Genomic DNA, 24,413 nt, shown 5'->3' on the forward strand with positions numbered 1-24,413 from the left:
GCATATTGGAAGTACCTTCTGTGTACTGCCCTGTAAGTACACATGATTACTTAACTTTCATGCCATGCTGAGAGTAGGCATTATTCCATATACCTGAGGAAACTGAGGCTCAGAAAGTGAAGTCATTTGCTCAGAGGGTAGTGGTAACACTAGGAATGGCTGAGACTCCCCAGTGACCTAGGTGGGGTTAAAGTAATGTCTCTGTATTTGCTTCCTCACTTGTAAAGTAGAAATGAACCCTCTGTTCCGTGGAGGGTTAAGAGTTGATGTATGCAGTGTGACCCACTCCTGGCTGAACACCAGGACCCTGAAAACAAGCTGTTCTGGGGCAGCCCAAGAGAATAAGGTGTCTCTTGACTGCTGCCCACTTTCCCAGTCTGGTCAGGACCTGGGCTCAGGTTTGGTGCTTGCCTCTCATCACTATAGGTACGTTATACCTCCTTGTGCCTTACCCTTTCTAAGTTACTTACCCTTTGTAAGCTTCAGCTCCACGGTTGTAAACAGGGATCATGAGAAGGACGTGTCTTGAATAGGGCCAGGTCAAGTAAAATTTTAGGATTCCTTCCCTACTGCAGCTCTGGAGGTACCTTCCAAGTTTTCTCACTTTTTAAAATCACATGTTTATTCAGGATTAACTGTCATAACAACATGTAAATACACAGATATTATCTTGGCAGATACTATTTTTCAATTCATCAGTTCTACTTCCGAGAAACCCCATTGTTCTTTTACCATCAAACTTCTTGAAAAATTGGTTTACATTTTATATTTTTACTTCCTTTTGCTTCTTCACACCACCATAATTTGGTGTATGCCTTTCTGGTGTTAATGGAGCCGTTTTCATTAACTTCTCTACTCTCTTAGTTACTAATCTTCAAGACTGCTTTCTGTCCACTCACTTTCTGACACATAGCATCTCCTGTTGCTTTTCACCTTTGCCAGTGGCTTGGAAAAGTTACCCCTTTCAGGCAGAGTTAAAACTAAGATGGAGGGGCCCTTCTATACATCTCTTTTTAAGGCTCCTACTCTGTTCTCTAGCAGAAGGAGCTGAAACTTTCCTTTGTGACCCTTGCAAGACCCCATACTCTATCTCCTCCAGGGAATTGTTATTGTAACTTTTGAGCATCCAAAGAGCCCATTTGGAAGGGAAAGTGGGCCAAATGTCACTGAAACAGGACCTCTCCAATGAGTCCAAGGGTCTTGCAATTTTAACATTTGTTTTCTGTGAAAAACTCTCTTCTCAACTACACACACACACACACACACACACACACACACACACACACACACACAGGGGTTCAGCAGGAATCAGAGGAAAACAACTCAGAGGAAGTACAGCTGTTCCCTCTGAGGAGCACGCGTGGGGGAAGCCAGGACTAGGAAGAGGGGGTGTTCCCCGGGTGGTGACATACAGCATTCCTTTCACTTGAGGCATCTCAGCCCAAGGAGCTGCAGTCTCCCCTGGGGAATATGACATAACCATAGGCGGGAAGGCCTCACAAAAACAGACTGGTGTCCACACATCCTTCTCCAAAGGAAACCCCTTCCCATCCTGTGTTCAAGAACTCCCATGCCTGCCCAGGTGCAACAGCCAACCACCTCCAGTCAGATAAACACCCCAAAGTCTGTGATCTGATAGGATGTTTGTATATTTACACGGTACATTTTAAAGCAATGGCTACATTGGTCATACATATTAGAAACCATAAAAAAAAGTTAAGAACTAAAATGTACATCATACACTTGTATATATATATTTTTACACAGAGGTAAAAAGGCTTATAAAAAATCAATACAACAGGGTTTTTAGTATACAGGTAAAGAATGACTTATGCTTCAGGCACTTTAATTTGTTAATGTGAGCAAATAGCTGGGGGGGGGGGGGTGTCAGGGGAAGCTTCCCAACAGAAAATCTTTTGGTTAATGTTTTGTTACCACAGATACAAAAATAAAATCTGAATAATTTCTCTCAAATGATTGACGTCAGTATGGCAAAGCTGACTGGGAAAACTCTACACACTGTTTAGCTGCAGTGTGGTGATTAGGAGAGACGTATTTACATTAATGTCCCCGGGGCTGTCCTTGTGCCCTTAACCACCGCCTTCACAAACCTAAAAAGTATCCTCAGAGTTAAGATTCACTAGCATAACTCTTCAAAGGGGTGAAAAAAGACAAGGGGGAATGGAAGATAGAAGCAATCAGAAGACTAGAGAGAGATGACAAATAAAAGCGGCGGGGATGTGTGTATTCTTATTGAAATAAATAGGGGCACTTGAACTGAGGTCTAACAAAACATACATTAGTGTTGTGCTTTGTAGAGAGGAGACCTTGAAAAAGACCCTGAGGAAATACCTCGGGGGTGAGGGGGAGAGGAGGAATGGTGGTCTCTTGACAACGTTTGGAGGCTGGCTGAAGGTTTTCTAGATGTTTCCCAGGCAGGAAGTGTTTCTTTCTCTTCCATCACCAGACTGACAGCTCTCTGCTCCTTGTCCAAACTGGAAGGCCCAAACCAGTCACTCCACAAATGCAAACATCTACCAACTAACTTAGAAGCATCCTGGGTATTTACACCGATGGTCTGACTAAAGAAATTGACAGGCTGAAATGTTTCAGCAGAGCTGAAAACATTCCCATGAAACTGAATGTGGCTAGTCCTTTCCCAATACGATTGGCAGACTGGAAAGTCGTTTCCTTGAAGACTGATGTCCTGTGTGCAATAAAGAAGGGATGGGGGAAGTGGGGAGAGAAGGATCAGGCCATGCCTTTGGCTGGCAGTTACCACGGGAATATCACCGTGGGGAGAACAGCCAGCGTGGACAAGCCTGTTCCCTATGGTTTCCACGGCGTTCTGATTGTACTATGCTAGGTACAGGTAATCACTCTTCACTTTTTTTCTTTCTGTAGTAAGGTTTGGCTATTCCTTGCAATATATTAGAAAAATACTCTTTTCCAGCTTATTAGAAGCTATGTGGCAAGGCGACAGGTAGACCCAGCCTGCTAAACTAACCCTCTGTGCACCCAAAGTGGCAAGTCTGGGTTTGGAGTTGCAGGAAAAAGACACTTAGGCATTGAAAGGGTTTTCATATATGGCCTTGTTTTTTCCCCAAGTATAAATGAAGAATTTGGTGACGTGAAATTGACTCCAAAGTGAAAACAAAACATGAACCCACAAACAAAATGCAACCCACCACTCTTCAAATTTATGATTTAGAATCCCCCTTTCTCCCGGTTAACAGAAAATAGTGTGTGTGTGTGTGTGTGTGTATGTAAAGCTCCTGCAGTTTGATATACCACAACCTTAGTGTTCCTCAATGGACCTTGGTTAGGAGAACACTAATTTGTTTGAATAGACTGGTTTGCCAAACAATGAGTAAATAATTTCTTCATTAGCATTTTCTTCTAATATTGTTAAATTTTTAGATGTGGTGGGCACACAATTTTAGTAAGTTCTACTTCAGGGGTAACTGGGGAGGCTCAGCGAAACCTGAAATTTCCTTTCTAACCCTGATCCAAGAGGATGCAATACAGTTTAAGGAATTTTCCTGATTTTCACGGTTAATTTGAAATTAAGGCTAAATTCTCATGTTATGGGTGAATGTTTTGTATCAGTGATAACTGACAAATGGGGGGAAGTTTGCAGAAAAAAATGATGATAGATTCAAGATAGAAACTGCAGCTTGCATGGGAAATTTGGCTTTATAAAAAGTTAAAGCGCTCTGGTTTTGTGGTAGAAGTTAACTAGCTCATCTCTGATATACATAATAACTGACTGCAGGTTAAAATACTTCTGGTAGGGTTTCGTCACTCTGCTATCCCGTGGCCGCAGGAACTCCGTTCTCACGAGCAACAGGCAAACTGAATCCAAGGGGAAAGACAGTCTTCCACGCTCTTGGAAAAACCAACTATAAAACCCACCAAAAATCAGCAGTTCTACTGCAGGCACCTTTGAACTGGAAGAGGTGGGGTGGAAAAACAGGAAATCAACAACGTGTGTCAGAGTAAGCTTGATTACAGGTTAATAATAGTACAGGCGAGTCTATAAGAAGGTTCCTTTCCTCAGAACACTGCATGGGTGTGTGGCTGATGCAGAGTGGGCGGCTGGGGGGAATGCAGAGTCCACCAGGCAGGTTCCCGAGGCCGGAAAGGTGCCTTAAGGTACCAGGAAGCTGGGAGGCCTCTCGGTCTCCTGGCTCCTTTGGGTGGGAGGGAATGGGTGGGCAGGGGGGTTATGTGAGAGCCAGCTCCCTGCACGGGAGGGAGGGAGCTGAGTCATACCGCCGCTTTGTGCTTCCCTCCGCAGCACCTGCACATCACTCCACAGTTGTAGCAGGCCCGCAGGGGCAGGTAACAGCACATACAGGGGGCCAAGAAAGACAAGGCAATAAGGGCCATCCACCGGAGGCAAAACTTCTCGTCGCTAGTATCGCACGAGCACGGGTCTGTATAGTCTCCCTCGGGGTCCGACATACAGTGATAGAGCATACTGTCCGCACACCACATACAGCTCACCCGGCGGATGCAAGTTCTCACGGCGTCGGGGGCGTCCTGACAGTGGCCCCTGCGGTTTTCCTCGTGGTTGAACATGTCCCTGCAGTACTCGCACCGCGAGCGCTCGCCGTCCTCCTTCCGCCGCCGGGACTTGCCCCGCGGCGGCTGCGTCTTGATCACGCCGCTGCCCCGGCCTTTGGGGTCCTCGCCCAGGCCGAAGTCCGAGGAGTCCACGTAGGGGTAGTTGTAGTCGTGCTTGGGGACCTCGCCCTTGGCGAAGCGCACGTAGGAGTCCGCGTCCTCGGAGGGGTCCGGGTACTTGGCCCTCACGGGCGCGTGCCGGTAATCCTCGTACCCCGTCATCCAGATCTTCTCCCGGGGGTTGATGCGCACGATCTCCTCGTCGTCGTCGGGGAAGCTCACCTGCCGGTAGGGCCTTGGCATCGGCTGCCCCGGGAAAAAGGAGACATTTTATAGCAATGGCAAAAAAGGAAGAAAAAACCCTCTAACTCGTACCTTTCCATCTCGATGGAGGCTTTTCTTGAAAAGACTGAGGTACCCAAACTGCGTCTCAATCAGTTCCTGGGCCAGGAAATCAGTTTAATGGGTGGAGGCCAACATTTCCTCCCTTTCTGTCGATGACTACATATGTAGGAATAGTGTGTACAATGAAAAAAATACAGGTGAACTTTTCAGATGGAACACAACCAAACAGCAATCAGAGGGGGAGCGGCACATACCGCCTGCCCTCGTAGGTCACCTCTTAGCCCTAACTGAGGTGACCACTATTCTGAGTTCTAACAGCATAGATTACTTTCAACAGTTTTTGTATAGTATGTTCTCTTTTGTAAAACCCAGTTTTCTTCAGTGAGATACAACAACACTGGAGTGTGCTGTTATAAGGGCAAGTGCTTTTCATTACATGTATATAATCTGTGTATACTGGCACACAACAGGAAGTGCATTTCTCACTGTGGGTCACGTCCAAAAAAGCAAATGTGGGTAGGAACTATAGGGATCACAAGTACTTTATCATCTGGTTGGGAAGAGAAGTTGCTGGGAGCCGAGGAGTGAAAATGCACACTTGCAAGCCGGCTGCCTGGTTCAGATGCTGCTGGGATCTCCCAGATAGTGACTGTGGGGCTGGAGGCTGAGTCCAGGCAAGCTGGATTCAGAGTCACACCCTCTAGCCTTCAAATCCAAACTGCAAGCTCCTGGAGAGTCAGAGAGTTGTCTTTGCAGAGAGTCCTGCTAGAATTTGCAACAATATCTTGTCCTGAGTGGCAAGTGCTGAGTGAACAGTTACTGATAGATTTGGGTAAGCCTGTGTTGTACAGGACATCTCAGTTGTTACAGAGAAAGTGACCATCCATCTTTGTCCTTCTTTGAAGTACTTTGGGCAGGATGGTTTTTTCCCAAGGGGTGAGGAACATGCTCTGCAAGAACTCACTGGAGTCAAATTTGGACTATGGCATTTACTAGCAAGCTGCTAAGCTCCGACTCAGTTTCTCTATCAAATTGCACAGATGTGAGACTAAAAAGAAGCTATGCATGTCAGCTCAGAGCCCCCCACAAGGATGTGCTCGATACCCGTTGCCATTAATTCATTATAATATCACTACAGAATTTATCCCATGATGATTAGGATTACCCATCACTTCCAACCAGACCACGAGCTCCGTAGGAGCAGGGCCATGTCCCATCCACTTTTTACCCTCATGCCTGTCCAATTCCTGACATCAGTTTCCTGGACTTCAGAAAATTAGTCTTACAGGATTTCAAAATCTTGGGAGTTGACACAGACTTTGCAAAATTGCAAAAGTAAGGACTGTCAAAAATGTCAAGTCCCATCTATTATTACCACAAATGTCAAAATATTAGAAAGCATACAATGAAATGTTTATAGAGTTAGAGAAATACAGCTTTATTTAAAAAAAACTCACTGCCCAGTGCTCCCTTTTTCTCCTTATAGAGCAGAGAGGTAGCCACATTCCCCCATGGGCACCAGTCCATCCCCCACACTTTGGGAACCTGCTCCCCAAAACAGCCACTGCTCAGTAAATATTTGTTGAACTACTGAATTCCAGGCTTCAGTTCTATCTCCCCTGAGCAAGCCTGGGCCCGCAGCCCGTGATGCCAGGGGGCTAGAGCCAAGCGCGCAGCATTCCTCAGTCCCAATCCTGGCTCTGTGCTCTCACAAAGCCAAGAGGCCCTTTGGATAGAGGAATGCAGGAGGCAGTGTAGCAGGCGCCCTGGGTGAGGACAGCCTTGCATTTGAATCTTGTTCTACCAGGAACTCTGGGGGTGTTGAGGACCTGCTTTATGGGGGTAATTTGTGAGGACTGGTTGAGATAAAGCACATAAAGCGTTCAGTAGGAATCTGACACAGAAAATTCTGAGTAAGGTGGTGTTGCCACTACCTTCAATACCGATTGGGGGGTGTAATGGGGGAGTGCACAAGGGGCTGGGCTCAGGGCAGTTAGCTCCACAGGAGAGAGGGGAAGGCGGCTGTTCCAGAATCAAAGGCCATCCACCTGGATGATCTCAGAGCAACGAGTGTGCTCACCTGTTCAAGGTGACAGTGGTCCGTGGGGTATGAGTCGTGGAGGTGGCCCAGGGTATAAATCCTCCGGTGCTCACAAGACGTGGGAGAAGAAATTGTCCGAGTAGGTTGTTCTTTCTTCTGAGAGGAATTAGAAGAACTGTCTGTAGCTGTCTGTTTAGAGGGAGGCAACCAAGAGTTAATTAAAAAAAAAACAAACCCACACAGCAAACCCTAACACGCTGTCTACCCTCACTTGTGGCATCTCGCTGGATTTCCCGAAACCTTGAGTTTATCCAGGCCATGGGAGGACCCCTGAAGGCTGGATTGTCTAAACATGATGTGGCTGCCTCAACGGGCACAGGAACCCAGCTGCCAGACCCTGGAAGGTTGGGTTTGTTTTCTTAAATGTGGGAGCAGTGACCAGCTTGGGAGAGGGCTCAACACAAGGCCTCCTGCTGGGATATCCCAGCTTGATCAAGACTGGCTGCAAGGTACTCTGGCCTGCAAGGGAGGTGGAAATAAGCAAAAATAAAACCCCAGTGTTTATATGCTAGGTTGACCCCCGCCTGGGACTGTCTCAGAGATAAGGAAACCTCCTGGGTATCATGGGCACTGGCTTTCCAGGAAGAAATTTTGTAATTTTGGGGTTGGAGGTAAGTTTTGGAGGTCACTTTAAACCAAAAAGAAGGTGGATAACTGCACAGAGAGACAGAGGTCATGAGCCATGGAGGGTGAGTGTTGAGCTGTCAATTCAGCAGCGGCTGTGAGTCCAGACTGGCGCCTTACAGTGACAGACCCTTCTTTTTTCCCCCAAACAAAAGGTTTTTCCTGGTGTCCTATTTCTGGCTAACATCTAGGAACAGTAAGAAGCTGTTGCTTCTTACCCTTATTTTCTGCTTGTCTTTTTTTTTTTTTTTTTGGTTATAAATTCTTTTGGGGCAAGGCAGGATTAAAACAAATACTTATAAAGTTCATTTTATCATCCTGCCCATTTATGAAATAATAAATGCTCAGTAATAAATAAATAATAAATTAGTCAGGAAAAAGAATACACCCATATTTCCATCATGTAGCATAATCACTACTCATTTTTAAAACTTGGTGCAGCATCCACTCGAGGACACAGACCTCCTGGGTTTTTCTCTGTTTTTTTCCCTTTGGCCCAAGTGATGGAGGGATGACACCTGTTTCCAATCCCCAGACCCACAGTGACTGATTTGGCTATAGATGCATGGTCCTCTCCGCTGCACCTCCCCCTGCAGTGACCTTTAGGGCTAACCGTCCCTAGGTCCGGCTGGGCAACCAGCGCGCAGGGGGAGAACAGCAAAACACCCTGAAGTAGAGGAAGTACAGCGGAAGTTCCCTGAAAAGACAGAAGCTTATCAAAAGATAACGACCACCAGGAACCACTACAAGAATGCTAAAAATCTTATCCCGTCTTTCTAGAACTACAAACTTTAATCCCTTATTGTCTTTCTAAACTTCCTTCTTTCTTCTATAAAAGTCATTGCTTGTTATGTAGATCACCTCCCTGATGGTGATAGACTGAGCCCATGAGCAAGCTGATTTCATTGATATTCATTGTCCCTGTGCTTTTGGAAAACATATATATATTGGTCACAAACTCAAAGAAAATTACACTCAGATTTTCACTCTTGAAGTGTGTCTGTTTGTCATTTCTTTCACCGACGCCCTGACCACCCTGCACGCTTCTCTCAACCCTGAGGTGGCCTCATCGTCTACTGCTGTGCTGGTCCGCGGCACTCTCTGAGGCAAATCAGAGTTTTTACAAAGAAGTCAGGAAATTTGCTGTCTGTATTTCTGACGCTCTGATCTAAGGATCTCAGAAGCCTGGAATCCTGGTGAAGGCACAAGGGAAGAACCTGCCTGAAGATGAAACGAAGAGAAACTAAGAGAAGGCGCCTCTACCCTGCCCACACCCACACCACTGGAGCTTCTGGATCTGGTCACATCTGAATCCTGATCCACCCTAGGATGTCCTAATGATGTACTGAGTCAATTCCCTTTGGTAAGTGAAGCCAGAATGTGCTGGGTTCACCACTTGGGCGCACTTTTCCTTCACTCTGGATTCCTCCTCTATGGCAGAGTTCCACCTGCATCACACTCCTGGCCCCTTTCTGGCCCTCACTTACTCCTCTCTACAGAGGGAGTGAAACTGGGTGTGCAGAGTCTGCTGCTTCCCTCCCCTGCCTCGCGGGAGCCATCCAACCGGCAAACAGAACATGCTGGCAATTGTGCCTGCCTGTGCAGTCCACTTGGAGGTGGAGGGCCCCCAGAGATGCAGAGCCTCTGTGCCTGGTGGAGCCTAATCCTGGGGTCTGGTCCATCTACTGCCCAAGGATGTGAGCAGGAAGAGCATCAGTAACACAGGCTCTCCTACCCCTCCCGCCCGGAACTACTGTGTTCAGAACTCAAATACAAAAGAGCTGCCATTTACCCTGCAAATTCTACCTAAAGTACAATGTTCCTATTTGGTGTATCTGGCAGTTTATTGCAGGGAGGAGGGGGTACTCAGAATGCTATTACCATTAATTTATATGGATTTTTTTGTTAGTGTTCCTGGATCCAAACCATAACCTACACCAAACAGAACACTCTACTTTCAGACTGGGAGCTGGGAGGAGCCTGTGACTACAAGACCAGACTGATACACAAGTTCTTCCAAACTCTGGCCTGCTCTCCAACTCTCACCCATCCTTCCTTATGTCCTCAGAGCCCTGTTAACACATGCCAGTTGTAGATACTCTGAAGTAGTCTCACACTGAATGTGCACACCGTGTCAGGCCTGGCTACATGTAAATACCATCTCCACATCATCCACAGGAAAATGGGAGAGTGACCTGCAGCTACTGGCAGAGATGGACTGAAATGTAGCCCAAACAACACGCCCTGTGGGATTTCAGGTCCACACACCGCTGCTTCGTACACCCAGCTCATTCCAGTGGCTACTGAGATCAGCACAAGTGCAGCTTATGCAGCAGGTAAGCCAGTGCACCCTCTTTGAACAAACCCAGGAGATAAGCAGATTGTGACTTGCAATACAAAGGTTTCCAAAGATCTCAATAAATACCTTCGGAATGAGTAGACACAGGCCCTGTGGTGTGATTCCAATACCAAGGGTTAAATTCTAATCTAACACCGAGGTGTCAGTCATCCCTTAGGCTCAAAGCTACCCTTGTATGGAACACTATGATATGCACCCCACATTCATTTCTTAGAAACCCAATTAACCCATCAGGGTCACTTCCATGTTAGTCATTTGTTCACCCTAATCCACCCTATTTCCTGTGACCCATGTCCAGGTTAACAACGTGTCAAGTCATTCTGAGAAACAAGGCACGGCCACTTGTTCTCATATTCACTCATCAATCAAATGCTATCTTCCACTGTAGCCATCCCACCCACTCTCCAATCCAGAAACACCTCCCGCCACTGCACAGTCAAGAGAACCTGACACTGGAAAGATCTTTCAGTATCTCCTGATTTAAACACAAGGTTGTACTAGAAAACTTTTGCGCATGTCCACAATTCACTGCCTCCTGGGCACAGCTGAGGATAAATCCTACACTACAGACTAGCCCTAAAGTGCTCTGCATTTGGACCCTGGGAAGGCGAGTAGGCAGGACAGGCTTCATCAGAAGCCGAGGCCTATTTCAGATCTAGACCTTCAGAGAAATCTTGCAAAGTAGTGCATGTGACCTGCAAACAAAAGGAAGGTGCTGTCAGGGCATCTCTAAGAAAGGCCAAAGGGATAAAACCTCCATTTCAGCCCCTCGTACGGCTGAGCCACTTCTCCTGCAGCTCTGCCCAAGGTTTCCAACAGAGCCGGGGAAAAACAGCCCGTCTAAGCTGTGCGTGCACACAAATTCAGAAGTATGATCCTTGTGCTTCTCTGCTATTTGTGCTCACAAATTTGTGACACCTTCCAATCTGCCAGCCTCACCTTCAACTCTGAAAAACTCTGGCTGCATCATCGACTTGCCTGATCCCTGGTAGCTGTCTGAACTACTGGGGGTCTGAGCTCAAGGAGAAAGGGGGAGGTCAACTGTGGCTACACTGAGCTGAGGAACCTCAGGCTCCTAATAGGGGATGGCTAGTTTTGTAAGCTGAACAGGCAGCTTTGCACCTTTTTCTGTGCAGGCACACTTCTGAGATACTACAGGTCCAGATACCAAAATAAAGCAAATGTTGTAACATAACTAGCCACATGGATTTTTTTAGTTTCTTGGTGCACATCAAAATTACATTTATACTACACTGCAATCCAGTAAATGTGCAATACCATTCTAAGAAAAATGTGCATACTTTAATTTTAAAAATACCTTATTGTAAAAAAAACACAGTATGCTTGAAGCGCAATAAAGCAAATCGCAATAAAATGAGGTGTGCCTGTACTTTGGAACACTATAACGTGGAAATTGTGTTTCCTAATCACCTAAGTTAGGTCCTGTTTTAAAGGGGTAGTCCTTGAACTACATTTTCAATTTTTTTCTATGGTTATGTAAAAACTCACATTTTCAGTAGTAACTGAAAATATGTGAGCTGGTTCTAAAGTCCTGTGACATGCTTGTAAGCTGAGATAAGACTTGCATAAAGAAGAATCCGGAAAAAACAGGAGGTAAGGAAAGGAAGGGACAAGAGGTAGAGGCAAGAGTCACAGTATCAAGTTGAAAGAGCGGACGCTGCCACCCTTAAGCAGAAAACAGCCCCATCGGTCTGACCAAATACATTCTGGCAATAAAAGCACTCCTCTCTTCCTTGATGGACTTTTGGGCCTGGGCTTTGTGGGATGTGGGCTTAGACACTGAAAGTGACATGAGTGGGGTGTTGCTGGGTGGTTTCCCAAAGGAGGAGCACCAGGGATGGGCAAAAAACCTGGACCAAGTCCCAGAAGGCCAAAAAAGCAGCTCATCTGAAAAACCTCTTCAGAAGGAACAAGTTTCCAACGGCTGGACTCTGTAGACTAAGTTATACTTATTTTAAGAATTCAGGTATTTCCTATAATTCTCCAGAACATACAAGAGGAAAACCATGGAGCTTCCAAAGTTGATAGGGACTTTTAAGTCATTGGCTTCAGTGTTGTAGTGTCTTGACAATAAATCAAAATCTGAAGTAGAAAAGGCCCTGGGCTGAGGCTGTCTGGGCTAACGAACTGGCTGTTTTCCCAAGGTCCAGCTTGGCCTGGTTTGATGGGAATTGGTCTGAACGGAGAAGAAACTAGAGAGTGGACACCTGATATTAAACCTGTGGCTGGTTCTCTTGTACTCTATGGACATGTTTTATAAAATGTGACTTACTCTTGGAAACTGGGCTATTTCCTCGCCTGCAGAGAGACGTCACATTTATTTGGGAGTTCTTAAGAAGCACATCCCTCTGTTCACATGCCCTGGGTCGGGGCCTGAGCCTTCTTTTTGGAAGGCCAACTTCATTGACCAAGGGCAGTTCAGGGAGGGAGGGGAAGAACTGGGAGTCCAGACCAGCTGAGGAAGGCAGTTTGCTTAAATTACCTATCCTGGGATGGAATCCTGGCTGCTGTTCACATTTCCAAGTGAAACAAGTGTTTTTGGGACTATTTGCATCCCCTCAACTCCCCTGGGTTTTCCTGCTAAATCTTTGTTTTTCCAAAAAGGGGGGGTGGGTAGGTGGAGAACAAAGGCGCAGCAGCTGGCAAACAGTGCTTGAGGGACAGGAAAGGTGTGCCGGGGCTGTTTTTTCAAGGACACTTGGACTATGAAGGGGCACCTGGTTTACAGCTTTCTGGAACAGGACACTCCTACTGAGCACATCCGTGAGACTACAAAAAGAAACCCAGCAATTTTCTCCTCCCTCTTGGGGATAGAGACAAATGGGACAAATCCCACCTCGAGAGAGGCAGGCAAACAAGTACAGCCACTGTATCATCTGTGTTCCCAGGAACGTGAGCTGCTGACAGAAGAAAACACACACTGTGTAAGAAGCCAAGCCCACTCTGACCAGTCCTTTCAGGAGATTAACAGCCTGTGTATTTTGAATAAGGCATAGAAAATAAAATGTTAAGAAATCATTTAAGAAGCCAGAACGTATCATCCAGGAATCACAGCACTGCTAAGCAAAAATAGCACTATATAGAGAGAATCAGAAAATCCTGATGCCAGGCCAGGCCACGCCACATGTCTGGGACAAGTTGTTTAACTTTTTTGGACCTCAATTTCCTCATGTGTAAAATAAGGTGGTTGCACTGGATGCCTGCCAAGGTCTGTGTGAGCTCTAACAATTCTCTGTGTAACCCTTCTCTCCTCGCAAGAACAGTACAGGTCACCGGGGTTTTGACGAAGGCTATTGCTTAGCTGATTCAAGAATTATAGGATTAATTCCGATTGCTTATGGAGAATTTCTGCCTTGTCTTTAAGTGCTATTTCGCATTCTTAAAAGTGGCTAGCTAGTATTTTCATGAGCTACAGTATTTTAGTATTTGTTTCTACAACCCACAACCAAAATAGATCTCACCAGCTGATGCAACTAAAGCAATATTCAGTCTTCTTCCTATGGCAAACTTCTTGTTTTTATTTTTAAGTATGTACTCTATATCTGTCTAAATAAGAAAATACAAACATATACCATGCCCCCCAACCTCTGGTTAGGAGATGAGTCACATGCAAATCGGACATCTTCATGCAAACCGGACATCTTCTGCTTCTCTTGTAGCAGACAGTAAACTGAACGTGTAGCTTAGAAGATCTGGGTAAGCTGTTGTTTCTAACTCTTCAACAAAGCTTGCCTTTCTCCTTCTACCAGCTTTACTCCTCAGTGTCAGCTCATATCCAATGGCAGACAGAGCCATGGCCAATGCTTGTTCCTTTGGTAAACAGGAAATTGTTGCCTATTTTGTCAATAGGTCTTCCAGAACAGGTAGTGCAGGCTCCCTTGTCCTAAGGGCCTACAGTGATTCCAGGTGTCCTCTTTCAAGAGGCGAGCAGTGCGCAGGAAATGGGCCAGGCACCTGCTTTTTTTTATGGCTCTAGCTAGCAACTTGGTTCTAAGAGGCAGCTGTGGGGGTGAGATGACTGACTGCCCTAGACTCACGGCATCCTCCTCTGAAACACAAGGGATAAAAAGGGGCATTTTTTTCATTGTGAAAGAACAAAAACCAAATTCCCACACATTACAAAGGTGTTTAAAAAAAAAAGCATTTCTAAATTTTGAAGTTAGATGTGTGTGGATATGAAAAGAAAGATAAACCCCAAGTGTAGCTTTACTGCAAGCACTGCTGCGTTGAAGAGAAACCAGGTTTCGGGTAACCATGAATATGTACTGTGTATGAATTAGTAAAGTGGAAATAATAGCCTTACTACCACCCTTAAAAAGATGAGATGATATAAGTGTAAATGAAGAAAGACACAAGTGGGAGGGCTAGCAAAATGCCTTTGGGCTTCCTGAAATTGAGAGCATTTCAAAGCTTTTGTTTGAGTCTGAGACATTTAATTGCTTTAAATTGAGCCACTGTAGGCATACATGTTGAATAAAAAGATCCTCCTCTTACCATGTAATGTGAGCTCGATAATTATTGTCTTTTAGGAGATAAAGCAGCTTCCAACCTTCACTGAAGACCTTGCAGCCAACCCATGCCATGCTGGAGTGTCAGCCAGCAGCAGTCACAGGGTGTTGCCCCCCAGGGTCAGCCACACAACACTGCCCCTCCCCAAACACTTTTGCTTTTCTTAATGAAACATCACAGATCAGTTTCACTAGTTAAACTTTGTAAAAGCAGTTCATATTTTCAACTTTTTTTTTTTTTTAATAGAGGCATGCTTTTATTTATTTATTTGTTTTGTTTTTGTTTTGTTTATACATGCACTGGGTACAGTCAGAAGCACGGGAGGGTGGGAGAATTCACCAGAGCCAGAGCGGGGAGCAGAGCAGGCAGAAGGACCGAAGTACACTGCTGAGGGGAGCAGCGGGCGGCAGGAGAGGTCTGCGCGCCATGTGGGACCCTCCTCCGGTGGCTGGGGAGCAGCCGGGGCTCGAACCGGCGCTGCAGAGGCTGCGGGCAGCTTCGCAACCCAGCGCTCAACCACTGCGCCACCGGGGAGGCCCTCATATTTTCAACTTTTATAAAAAAAACTTTATCTTCTCTCCTCCATTCTGCCAAAATCCCTTAATCCCACAACACTTTTGATCAACTGATCTCCCAAAATGAGACAGGGCTCTCGACTAGGGAAGGGGTGGCTCAGACCTCCACTGATGGACGGCTGTAAGCCAGTGCACTAGAACTGACATTATTTAGGGGCCTCCCTGGTGCTATAAGGAGTTAAGCACAGCACTGTGACGCTATCTACAGCCTCTGCAGCAGGAGTTCAATCGCAGGCCAGCCAGGGAGCTACCCACATGGCTCAGCAGACCTCTCCTGTCTTGCCCGCAGCTCCCCTCAGCAGTGTATTTCTGTCAGTCTGCCTGTTCTGTTCCCCATTCTGTCTCTGAATCCTCTCACCCCCTGCACCTCTGGCCTGTACCCCAGTTCCTGTATGCATAAATAAATCTTTTTTAAAAAAGAAACTGACATATTTAATATAGGCAGAAGAAGATTTGGGGGGGCATTCTGGGGAGCAGTGTGTGGAACTGAGCCCGGGGTTGCTCCATCTCTCTGAGAAATGGCAGTGTCAACATGTGGCTCCCAGGGTGATGAGGACCAAACACAATGACATGTGTGCAAGTGCAGGCACAGTGACAGGGACAGAGCCATATTAGTTCCGGCTCCTTGCCCTGAACTAGTGAAGTGAAATGTAAGGAACTACTTCACCCTGAAAGGGTTTTGGATCAGAAGGATCAGTGACTACAGTGACCTCATGTCAGAATCCTGTTTGGAACCCAGGCCTTGCCTTAAGACACCAAACTCCAGGTCCACATAACTTGTCTTTTGGAAAAACTCTTTGTTAGAAAATCAGTAAATATATCTCATTAATTACAAAACTGGTAGATTTGCCTTCAGCTTTAATATTTGTTGGGGGTAGATTCAGTGGAAAGGTCTCTTCAAGAAAAGGCAAATTCTGTGATATTCTGTGCTCTTCTACTTCTATAAATGAAACCTTGATAATGTCAAAATTCAATGAATTCACTGGTTCCAATTAATCAAAAATGAAAATCAGCACAATCTGCAAATCTTCAAAAGTGCCTCCATGACAAAACAAATTGTTGCTCGCTACTTTGGTTTTAACCACTTGCTCTAGCCTTGCTTTAGAAAACACCTGGGGTGGCTGGGAGGAGTCCCAGATGTTATTAGGGACAACTGCTCTGAATAGCCAGAAAGTAATAAAATGCAGCCTGTAATAAACAGGATGTCAAGGGGTCGGGTGTAGGGCATGAGGAAGAATCAAGTTTTCCAGTTGCAGCAGACCATGGCTGGAAGCTGAAGATGTTGTGAAAGACAGGATATTTTTCCTATGTGAAGGAGGACTACCCACCAGAGAAAGTGCGAGAAAACACAAGCCAACACTCGAACTCAAATAAAAGTGTGTCTGGGAGAGAACTGAGACCCCCTCAAAATGATGTGAAGGATGTGCAACTCCACAAAGACGCTGTACAGGAGAGCAGACCGTGCATGCTGTGTGGTGATGCCTCCAGACCAGAGCTTATGTAGGAATACCGATGGGAAGGGCGGCCCAAGCCCAGAAACACCATTTAGAGGGCTAGAGGGTGGTAGAAACCAACAAAGGGTAGGTCTTCCTCTGGAAAAGCTTCGAGTTGCTACCTTGGAGACCTCTAGGCTGCAAACTTGCTGAGTAGATGCTAAGTCTGGCCCCTGAACCTGCGGTGGTGACATTCTCCCCTTAATTCCCTCTCCCTTTCATTTTGGGTTCAAGAACACCCTAAAATATAACTCTTGTATTTAGTTGCTAAAACCACAGTGACAAACTGAAAGCTTGGGAGATGGTGTTCCTGTTTTCCTCCGCTACGAATTAGCTTTGTGATCTTCGTCACATCCGACCGGGCTGCAAGTGTAGGAGAGAAATCCTATCTCATTTGTCAGCAGGAGGGAGTTCGGCTTTCGGATATGAATTCAAAATCCTTTCTCATTCTGAGACCTGTGATTCTAAGGAATTGGCAAGTCTGTTAACTGGCCTTGCCTCCCAGCAAGTCAAACAGTTCCTGCTAACTCCTGTCAGTCATTCCAGCATTAAAGTGCCCTTATCTCCATTAGAAGCACTGCTTCCAAACAGTAGGTAGGGGAAACTGTGTCTCGAGTCATACAACTCAACCTCTTTGTGTCTCTTCAGTTAACCCCAAGATAGGGGAATCAGGATTGCTGTAACTAAGCTATCTCCCTTGATTCCTACTCTCTTCATGTCACAGCCTAGATTCCTTCTCATTCTTTCCTTAAAAAAAAAAAAAAAAAAAAAAGATTGCTGTCCTCTCCATCTCAGATTCTAACTTCCTAGTGAAATGTACACTCAATTCTTGGGCTCTTCCCCGCCGCCCCCTCCATTTTTTTCAATGTCATGTGGTTATACTACTATTTCCTGATTTGTAGTTTTGGATATTTAGAGATTGCATATTATGGAAGATGAAAGACTTAGCCATTTTACATACCCCCAACTATCTTTCTGTAAAGCAAATATTTCTCTAATCCCCCAGCTTCAGCGCCAGAATACAGCCGCTTAGTACAGTGACAGCTGAAGTCCCAACACTTGGCCACAGCTCTAGACCAGCCCACTCCAGAAGGATGCACACACTGCAGCTGCATTCTCCCAAGATCATATGGGAATTATCCTTGTCTATGAAGATGCTTATAACACTTTTAAATGATTTTGGAATTCTGGAGCAGCAAGTAAACCACCAGTACCAAACCCTACAAAACAGGAATTTGGCAAATTGTTCATTAACTGGCTGTAAAAGTCAGGGACCCTCTAGCTCTATGCATCCCACTTTCCCTACGCACCCACTCTCCCAGGGAACCTCCATCCTTTGCAGACTCTAAACCCTCTGGCCTCAGAGTCCTCCACTGTAGGGGTTTGGGAGGAAGTCAATCTTAAGTTGGGGGGCAAACCAGCTCAGCTTATCCATGGAGCCAAACTGTTGATTTCTCAAGTTTATATGGGCCTCCTCGACTAGCTGTGCCAAAACAGTCTCCTCCACAAAGACAAAGACGTAGGGTCCTTGCTCTTCATCCCTCTCAGGCTCCCTAGCTCTGAGGTGAGGGAAATGAAAAGCTGACACAAGCATCAGCAAGCATGTGTGGACTCTAAGCAATGCCAAAAACTCCATTACTGAACACTGACTTTTGTGGGGGTGGTTGTGCTCTCTTCCCGACATTACTCATCGTATAAATTAGTACCAAATGGTGCAGGCCCTTGAATCCCCCCTATTTAACAGTGGCCATGTTCTGGACACCTAGGTAATGTGTTCACCTAGATCCATCATTGCAATTGAGAGGTGCTCTGTGGAGTAGAGAGGCGGTGAAGCAAACCCGCTCTAAAATGGGTTGCCTGACTATGGGTCCTCACCCACACGCTTAAAGGGGACTTAAAGTGCAGGCACATACTAAAAGTTAACAAAGGTTTATTTACAAGGGAAGGGGAATGAGGAAATGTACAACTCAAGGAGAAAAGAGGGAGATAAATTCTTAAATGCGTCCTACGCGTTCCACTGACCTGGAATCCCAAGTGACCCTCCAAGACCAAATCTACCTGGCCAAGAGCACTAACCCCACTAACATGGCTGGTTTTTATTTACAAACAGAGAAAATGGCTGCTTAACTCTGCCCTTAGGTCCTCACAACTTCCCTTTGGGGATCATGGGATTTGTAGTTCCCAGTGTCTTGATGGAGTGGGGGTGTCATCCACAAAGCCTGTATGGAATTCACTCATTCTTTCTTTTATAGATATGAATTCATCCTTTTCCCCTAACAAAGAGACTGTGCTTTTAGGCAGAGCTGAGTTGATGGGGGCAAGCAGCAGCACGAGGAGTCAGAGCTGAGAGTAAGCAATAATGCCAGGAGCTTACTCCTATTTGTAGATTCAGTGGAAAACACAGTGAGAAAAATATGACACAAAGCCCTCAAAATGACCCACCTTTAAAAAAAAATCACCTGCCCAGGGCAACAATAAAGCAAAGAATTTTCATACATTATTAAAAGCTATGAATGTGGACACTATCTGCTACCTATTGAGCACCTATACAGAAAGCTTTGTAAGGGTTGCAAGAACCAGAAGGGTGAAGAACCTGCCAATAATCCAATTAAATGAAGATTCATTCATTCACCAAATAAAATACAAAACCCCCCAAAGGGCAGGCTTTTAAGTGGCAAGAGAAATAAACAGAGACTTGTTGGAATTTTAAAGGAGAGAACAGTCGTGATCAGTTGAGAGAGACGCATTAGGACACATGAATGGAGAAACGGTGCCAAAATCCTGAAAAATCAAAATACTTGCTAATCAGGAGTCTCTGCCGGTGGCTCTGGCAGGAAAGGTAGGAACCCACACCAGGCTGGTGGCAGGGCACCAGAGAAGAGGCCTGGGAGCCTGTGGAGGCAGGAGAGATGGCGAATGGCAGCAGATGCCAGGGGAAGGCAGGTGTGCAGTATGTGTACATGCTCATGCGTGTGCACGCATACACGCACATACACACAAAACAGGATGCTCATTTCACTGAGGAAACTATGACATGGTTTTATCTTCCTGAGAAGTTGGGAGGGCAAACCAGAATGGAAGATAATCACAAGAGCTGGGGAGGGAAGTGTGACAGTAATAGTCCACACGGGGCGCAAGCACCCCAGTCGAAACCACCCCTCTCCACAGGGAGTTGGAGGCACCCCTTCTTGCCTTTATTCCCCAATGCAGTGTGTGCACCAATACCCTCGCCATAATGTCTTGTTTGCCTGAAATCAGGGAGCCCTGACTTTAGCAGCAGAAACAGAAAAGACATAGACTTGGTTCCTTAAGTTATACCTAAGTGTCTCATCTACATGCTGTTCTCTCAGAAAACTCCGTAATTCTGGTCCATCCTAAGTTGAAGAGGGTCTCATCACCATTAATACCCTTTCTGTAATAAGTGAGCTCTGAGTTCTGCACCTCTGTCTTACCAGCACATCCTAGAACACAAGCTTTGGGAGCTGCGAATATAGGAGTTGAAGCAGCTGCCCACTTCATTGGCTCCAGCTTTCAGACACCTCATTTACTGTCTTAGGATCTTGGGGAGCTCACAAACAAGTGGGGCCCAGTATGTAAACCTTGGATGACACTCCCATCCTTACATGGCATGTGTCCCAGTCATTAAGGCCTAACGACTGGGCTTTCTTTGGGGACGGAGAGATATCACTGCCAATAAAACCTTGTGTGTGAACAAATGGAATGAGGGCAGTGATCACACACCAGGCCCACACAAAATGCCATCAAGTGAGGCCCCGCCTCCAGTGAGTGTCTGGAAGCAGCAGGGCTATTTCTTCCCCTCCTTCCAGGCATTTGGTGTTATCCTATAGCAGCCCATTGATCCCCTGTGGATTAAAGGACAAAACCAGGAGGGATGCTGGCTTCCATCACTCCTGTCCCTCTTGTCCTCTCTTGAGTCTATAAATCACTTCTGGCAGGTAGCTGGGAAGCGCAGCTGCTAATGACAGTTTTGCTCTGGAGCACAGGAAGCCACCTTTTAACCTGCCTGCTGTTGTTTGTCTCTCAAAACGTGACAAAGGACAGATGTAAGCAACATGCCAACTGTTGAGAGGATCTGCTCGAGCACTATAGGAAGCCTGCTCAGAGCCACATCACACCAGCCGCTCCATGGAAGGACAACCGAGTTCATTTCCTGAAACCCCTACACACGCTCTGTTCACATCAGATTGGGATCGGTAATGTTGGGGCAACTCATCACACGCAGCCCTGCTTCTGCTCTGGCCCCTGGGGTTCCCCAGCCTCAAAGTTCCCCTGAATCCTGTTCAAATGCCACCAAGGTGCCATCCAGCAGCCTCACCTCCTAAGTGGTCATCTCTGGCCCCCAGACCTCCCCCTCGTCTCTGGGTCTCACCATCTGAGCCAGCCTCTATGCCTTCCAGGGGCCAGTCTCATCTCTGTACACACCATCTGTGATCTCCACAAGGGCTAGAGTGTGGTTGATACACCTCTAGTCCCAAAGTGGTGTTTTTCGAATCACTAAGTGCATGATGAGTGCATTAACAAAAAATTTAAAGGGTTGCAATGTATTTAGAACTTGAAATAAAAACTAGTTTATAAAAGACATCCTTGGGGCACCTGAGGAGCTATTGGGGAACTCTTAGATGATATGAAATTCCTATTAAAATTTTCTTAGATATAGTCTTGGTATTGTGGTAGTGTACAATGTCTTGTTTGAAGGTGATGTATGCTGAAGTACTTAGAAGGGAGCTTGCTTTCAATTGCATCAGCAATAAATGTGTATGTGTGCATTAGAAGAACCCACACATGCACACACAAATGCACAGAAAGCAAATGGAACAAAATGTTACAACTGCTGAATCTAGGCATAGCTTATATAGGTGTTCACTGTACTATTTTTTGAATGATTCTGTGGGCTTGAAAATTTTCAAAATAAAAAATAGAAGGACCTGAAAGAGAAGAGAAAAAAAATCAGGATGCGGGCATGAAGTATCAAGTGGCTTCAGGTGTCTGTGGATGTATGCATGTCCTAGATTTCATGTAAATGCATTTCTTACTGTGAGCCAGGCCAGTCTGATGCTACTACCCTGTAGCTCCTTGCTGCACCAAGCAGACAGCAAGCTGGAAATAAACCCTATGTTAATTACCTTCCAGAAGCACAGGATTTAAAAAAAGAAGCAAGCCGAGAAATTATTCGGTCTCCAGTTACATCCCATTAACTCAAACTGTGTCACAAACAGCCAAGCCCTTTCCTGCCATGGCGCACTGGAGCCTAACCTCAACTGGGCCTCCAAGCCTTTATCAGATGTCGAATTACTCATTGGGAAGGCTCTCCCAGGCTCTTCCCTCCATGCCAAGAGGGGATTGTGTTGCAAGCAAACTCCCGTAGGGTGACCAATTGCCTAGTTTGCTTGTGACTGAAGTGTTTCCCAAGACGAGGGCCTATCAGTGTTAGAGCTAGGAGAGTCCCAGGCAAACTGGACAGCTGGTTATCCTAACTAGGAAGATTCAAGAGAACCATAGACAGGTCTGAGAGCTTCCCCTTCAGGGCCATGTGGTGGATGGTGCTACAGCCACAGGTGTACAGGGTAAACCCAGCACAGCAAAAATTATGACAAGCAACCTTCCCTTGGCAACCTCAGAGCAACATCAGATGGCAAATCACTACGTCTCTCATGTCTTTAAACAGACCCTCTTTCTGATTATTCATCCATATTATCTGGAAAGCAAAAGGGAACTTACCGTAAAAACGTCATCATCGCCAAGCTCAGCTTCATTATGGATGGTGGAAGAAGATGTTGTGGAGCCTAAAAAAAGACCAAAAATTGCAATAAAAGGTGTTTCCAAGAAAATTAAGCCAAATGCCATCATTTGAAAGTATATTTTAAGGAAATCATATTCCATTCTTTTGCACGTAAGCTACCAATATGTTAACTTGGAATGAAATGCTTTTCATTTACTCTGTAACTGATTCTTGCCAGAATGTTCCCTTGTTCCCTATCAATCTCTCAAACTTCCATGCCGGCCACTTGGGAACAAACAGAGTCCCCATGGAGGGGAGGGGTGAGAGGAGAGCAGGCATCAGCAGGTCTCCCCCAGGAATCCTCTAGGTACCCTATGAAAGGGAAGCACACTGGACTGAACGCCCTGTTTAGAGCTGCCACAACTGCACTGTGTAAACTGGACTTAGTTCTGGGGTATTTTCATCTACCAGTGAGAGGGGATTTAACTGGTATGCCTGCTGCCTGTATTAAATCAGGCACCCAACACTAAAATCCACACTATGGGTGACACCTGGCTGACACCTGGGCAAAGGTGTCAATGTGAATACTGGTTTTCTCTTGCAACACCAGGGTGCCAGTGAGTTTTCTCCGTGTTGCAAGTCAAATGCAGGCTCAGGTCAACCCAATTAATTCCATCATGGAATGAACTGGTCATTTAGGGATCAATTTATTAGTTCATTCTTCATATTTTTCTTCATTCTGGTCTGCAAATTAGTGTACTGGCTTCATTTCCCACCTATTGTATTCAGTAATGAATGGCTCAACTTAACTGACATTGTTAAAGGAAAAACATGTTTAAGAGATGAAGATACCAAAAGGGAAATTTATTCTTTATCTTCTCCTTTTCTTGGTTAGGTCTTTAAAAATGTGCATTCAGGGCCTCCCCGGTGGCGCAGCGGTTGAGTGCTGGGTTGCGAAGCTGCCTGCAGTCTCTGCAGCACCGGGTTCGATCCCCGGCTGCTCCCCGGCCACCAGAGGAGGGTCCCACATGGCGTGCAGACCTCTCCTGCCACCCGCTGCTCCCCTCAGCAGTGTACTTCAGTCCTTCTGCCTGCTCTGCTCCCCGCTTTGGCTCTGGTGAATTCTCTCACCTCCCACACTTCTGACTGTAACCAGTGCTTGTATAAATAAAATAAAATAAATAAGTAAAGATAAATCTTTAAAAAAAAAAAGTGCATTTAGCAAATGCTACTACATAAAACCGAAATTCAAAGAATGGTTCAGAAAGTTATAACAAATACTGCAATTTCCATTGAGGAACACAGGAGGAAAAGTAACAGTTCCTCATTGTTCTCTGCAATTCTTTCTTTTTTTTTTTTTTAAGATTTATTTATTATTTATACAAGCACTGGGTACAGTCAGAAGCGTGGAGGGTGAGAGAATTCACCAGAGCCAGAGCGGGGAGCAGTGCAGGCAGAAGGGCCCAAGTACACTGCTGAGGGGAGCAGCGGGCACGGCAGGAGAGGTCTGCGCGCCATGTGGGACCCTTGCTGGCGGCCAGGGATCTAACTGCCACTGCAGAGGCTGCGGGCAGCTTCACAGCCCAGGGCTCAACCGCTGTGCCACCGGGGAGGCCCTCTCTATGCAATTCTTATTGATCTTTCAGGATTCTTTCTCTACAGTTTGAATTACTCTAGTCAATCAACATTTGAGGCAGGTTTGAAAGGAAACAGAATATATATATATATATATCAATCATATACACACGCACACACACATATATAAAAAAGTTACAAGTAGCAGAATCAATTTTGTGTGTAGCGTCAATGATAGAATACACAGACATATTACAGATTCTATCAAAAATATACGAGCGGAGTGATTTTCTCTCTAAACATTTAAAACCTATGTTTAATAACAACATTTTAAATATATGCCACTCACAGTGTGCACACTGGTTTTTACTATCCTTTTGGTTATATATGATTATAGTTAGCAGATTCACATTCTCACTATACTTGTCTTGCTACTGAAATT

General features: G+C 45.7%; 1 protein-coding gene across 1 annotated transcript; it reads right to left on the reverse strand.

Moving 5' to 3' along the window:
* Window positions 1-374: 374 nt before the first annotated feature.
* On the reverse strand, window positions 375-22,536 carry LOC119256629 (sprouty-related, EVH1 domain-containing protein 2-like). Its single transcript, XM_037524414.2, has 3 exons — window positions 22,396-22,536; window positions 7,055-7,204; window positions 375-4,935 (listed from the first exon to the last, which is right to left on the reverse strand). Exons 1-3 carry the CDS (start codon window positions 22,522-22,524, stop codon window positions 4,270-4,272), a joined length of 945 nt encoding a protein of 314 aa, XP_037380311.1. The 5' UTR covers window positions 22,525-22,536; the 3' UTR covers window positions 375-4,269.
* Window positions 22,537-24,413: the final 1,877 nt, after the last annotated feature.

The sequence above is a fragment of the Talpa occidentalis genome, unplaced genomic scaffold, assembly GCF_014898055.3.
Source record: "Talpa occidentalis isolate TD23 unplaced genomic scaffold, MPIMG_talOcc4v2.1 talOcc4.343, whole genome shotgun sequence".
Taxonomy (NCBI): domain Eukaryota; kingdom Metazoa; phylum Chordata; class Mammalia; order Eulipotyphla; family Talpidae; genus Talpa; species Talpa occidentalis.

Bases quoted from the DNA above. Each gene is read 5' to 3' on its own strand.
- LOC119256629 (XM_037524414.2), bottom strand. From the start codon at position 22,524: ATGATGGCATTTGGCTTAATTTTCTTGGAAACACCTTTTATTGCAATT. The intron at 7,205-22,395 runs GTAAGTTCCCTT...CCCTCTAAACAG, and splicing joins GCGATGATGACGTTTTTACG to ACAGCTACAGACAGTTCTTC. The intron at 4,936-7,054 runs GTGAGCACACTC...TTCCCGGGGCAG, and splicing joins ACCACTGTCACCTTGAACAG to CCGATGCCAAGGCCCTACCG.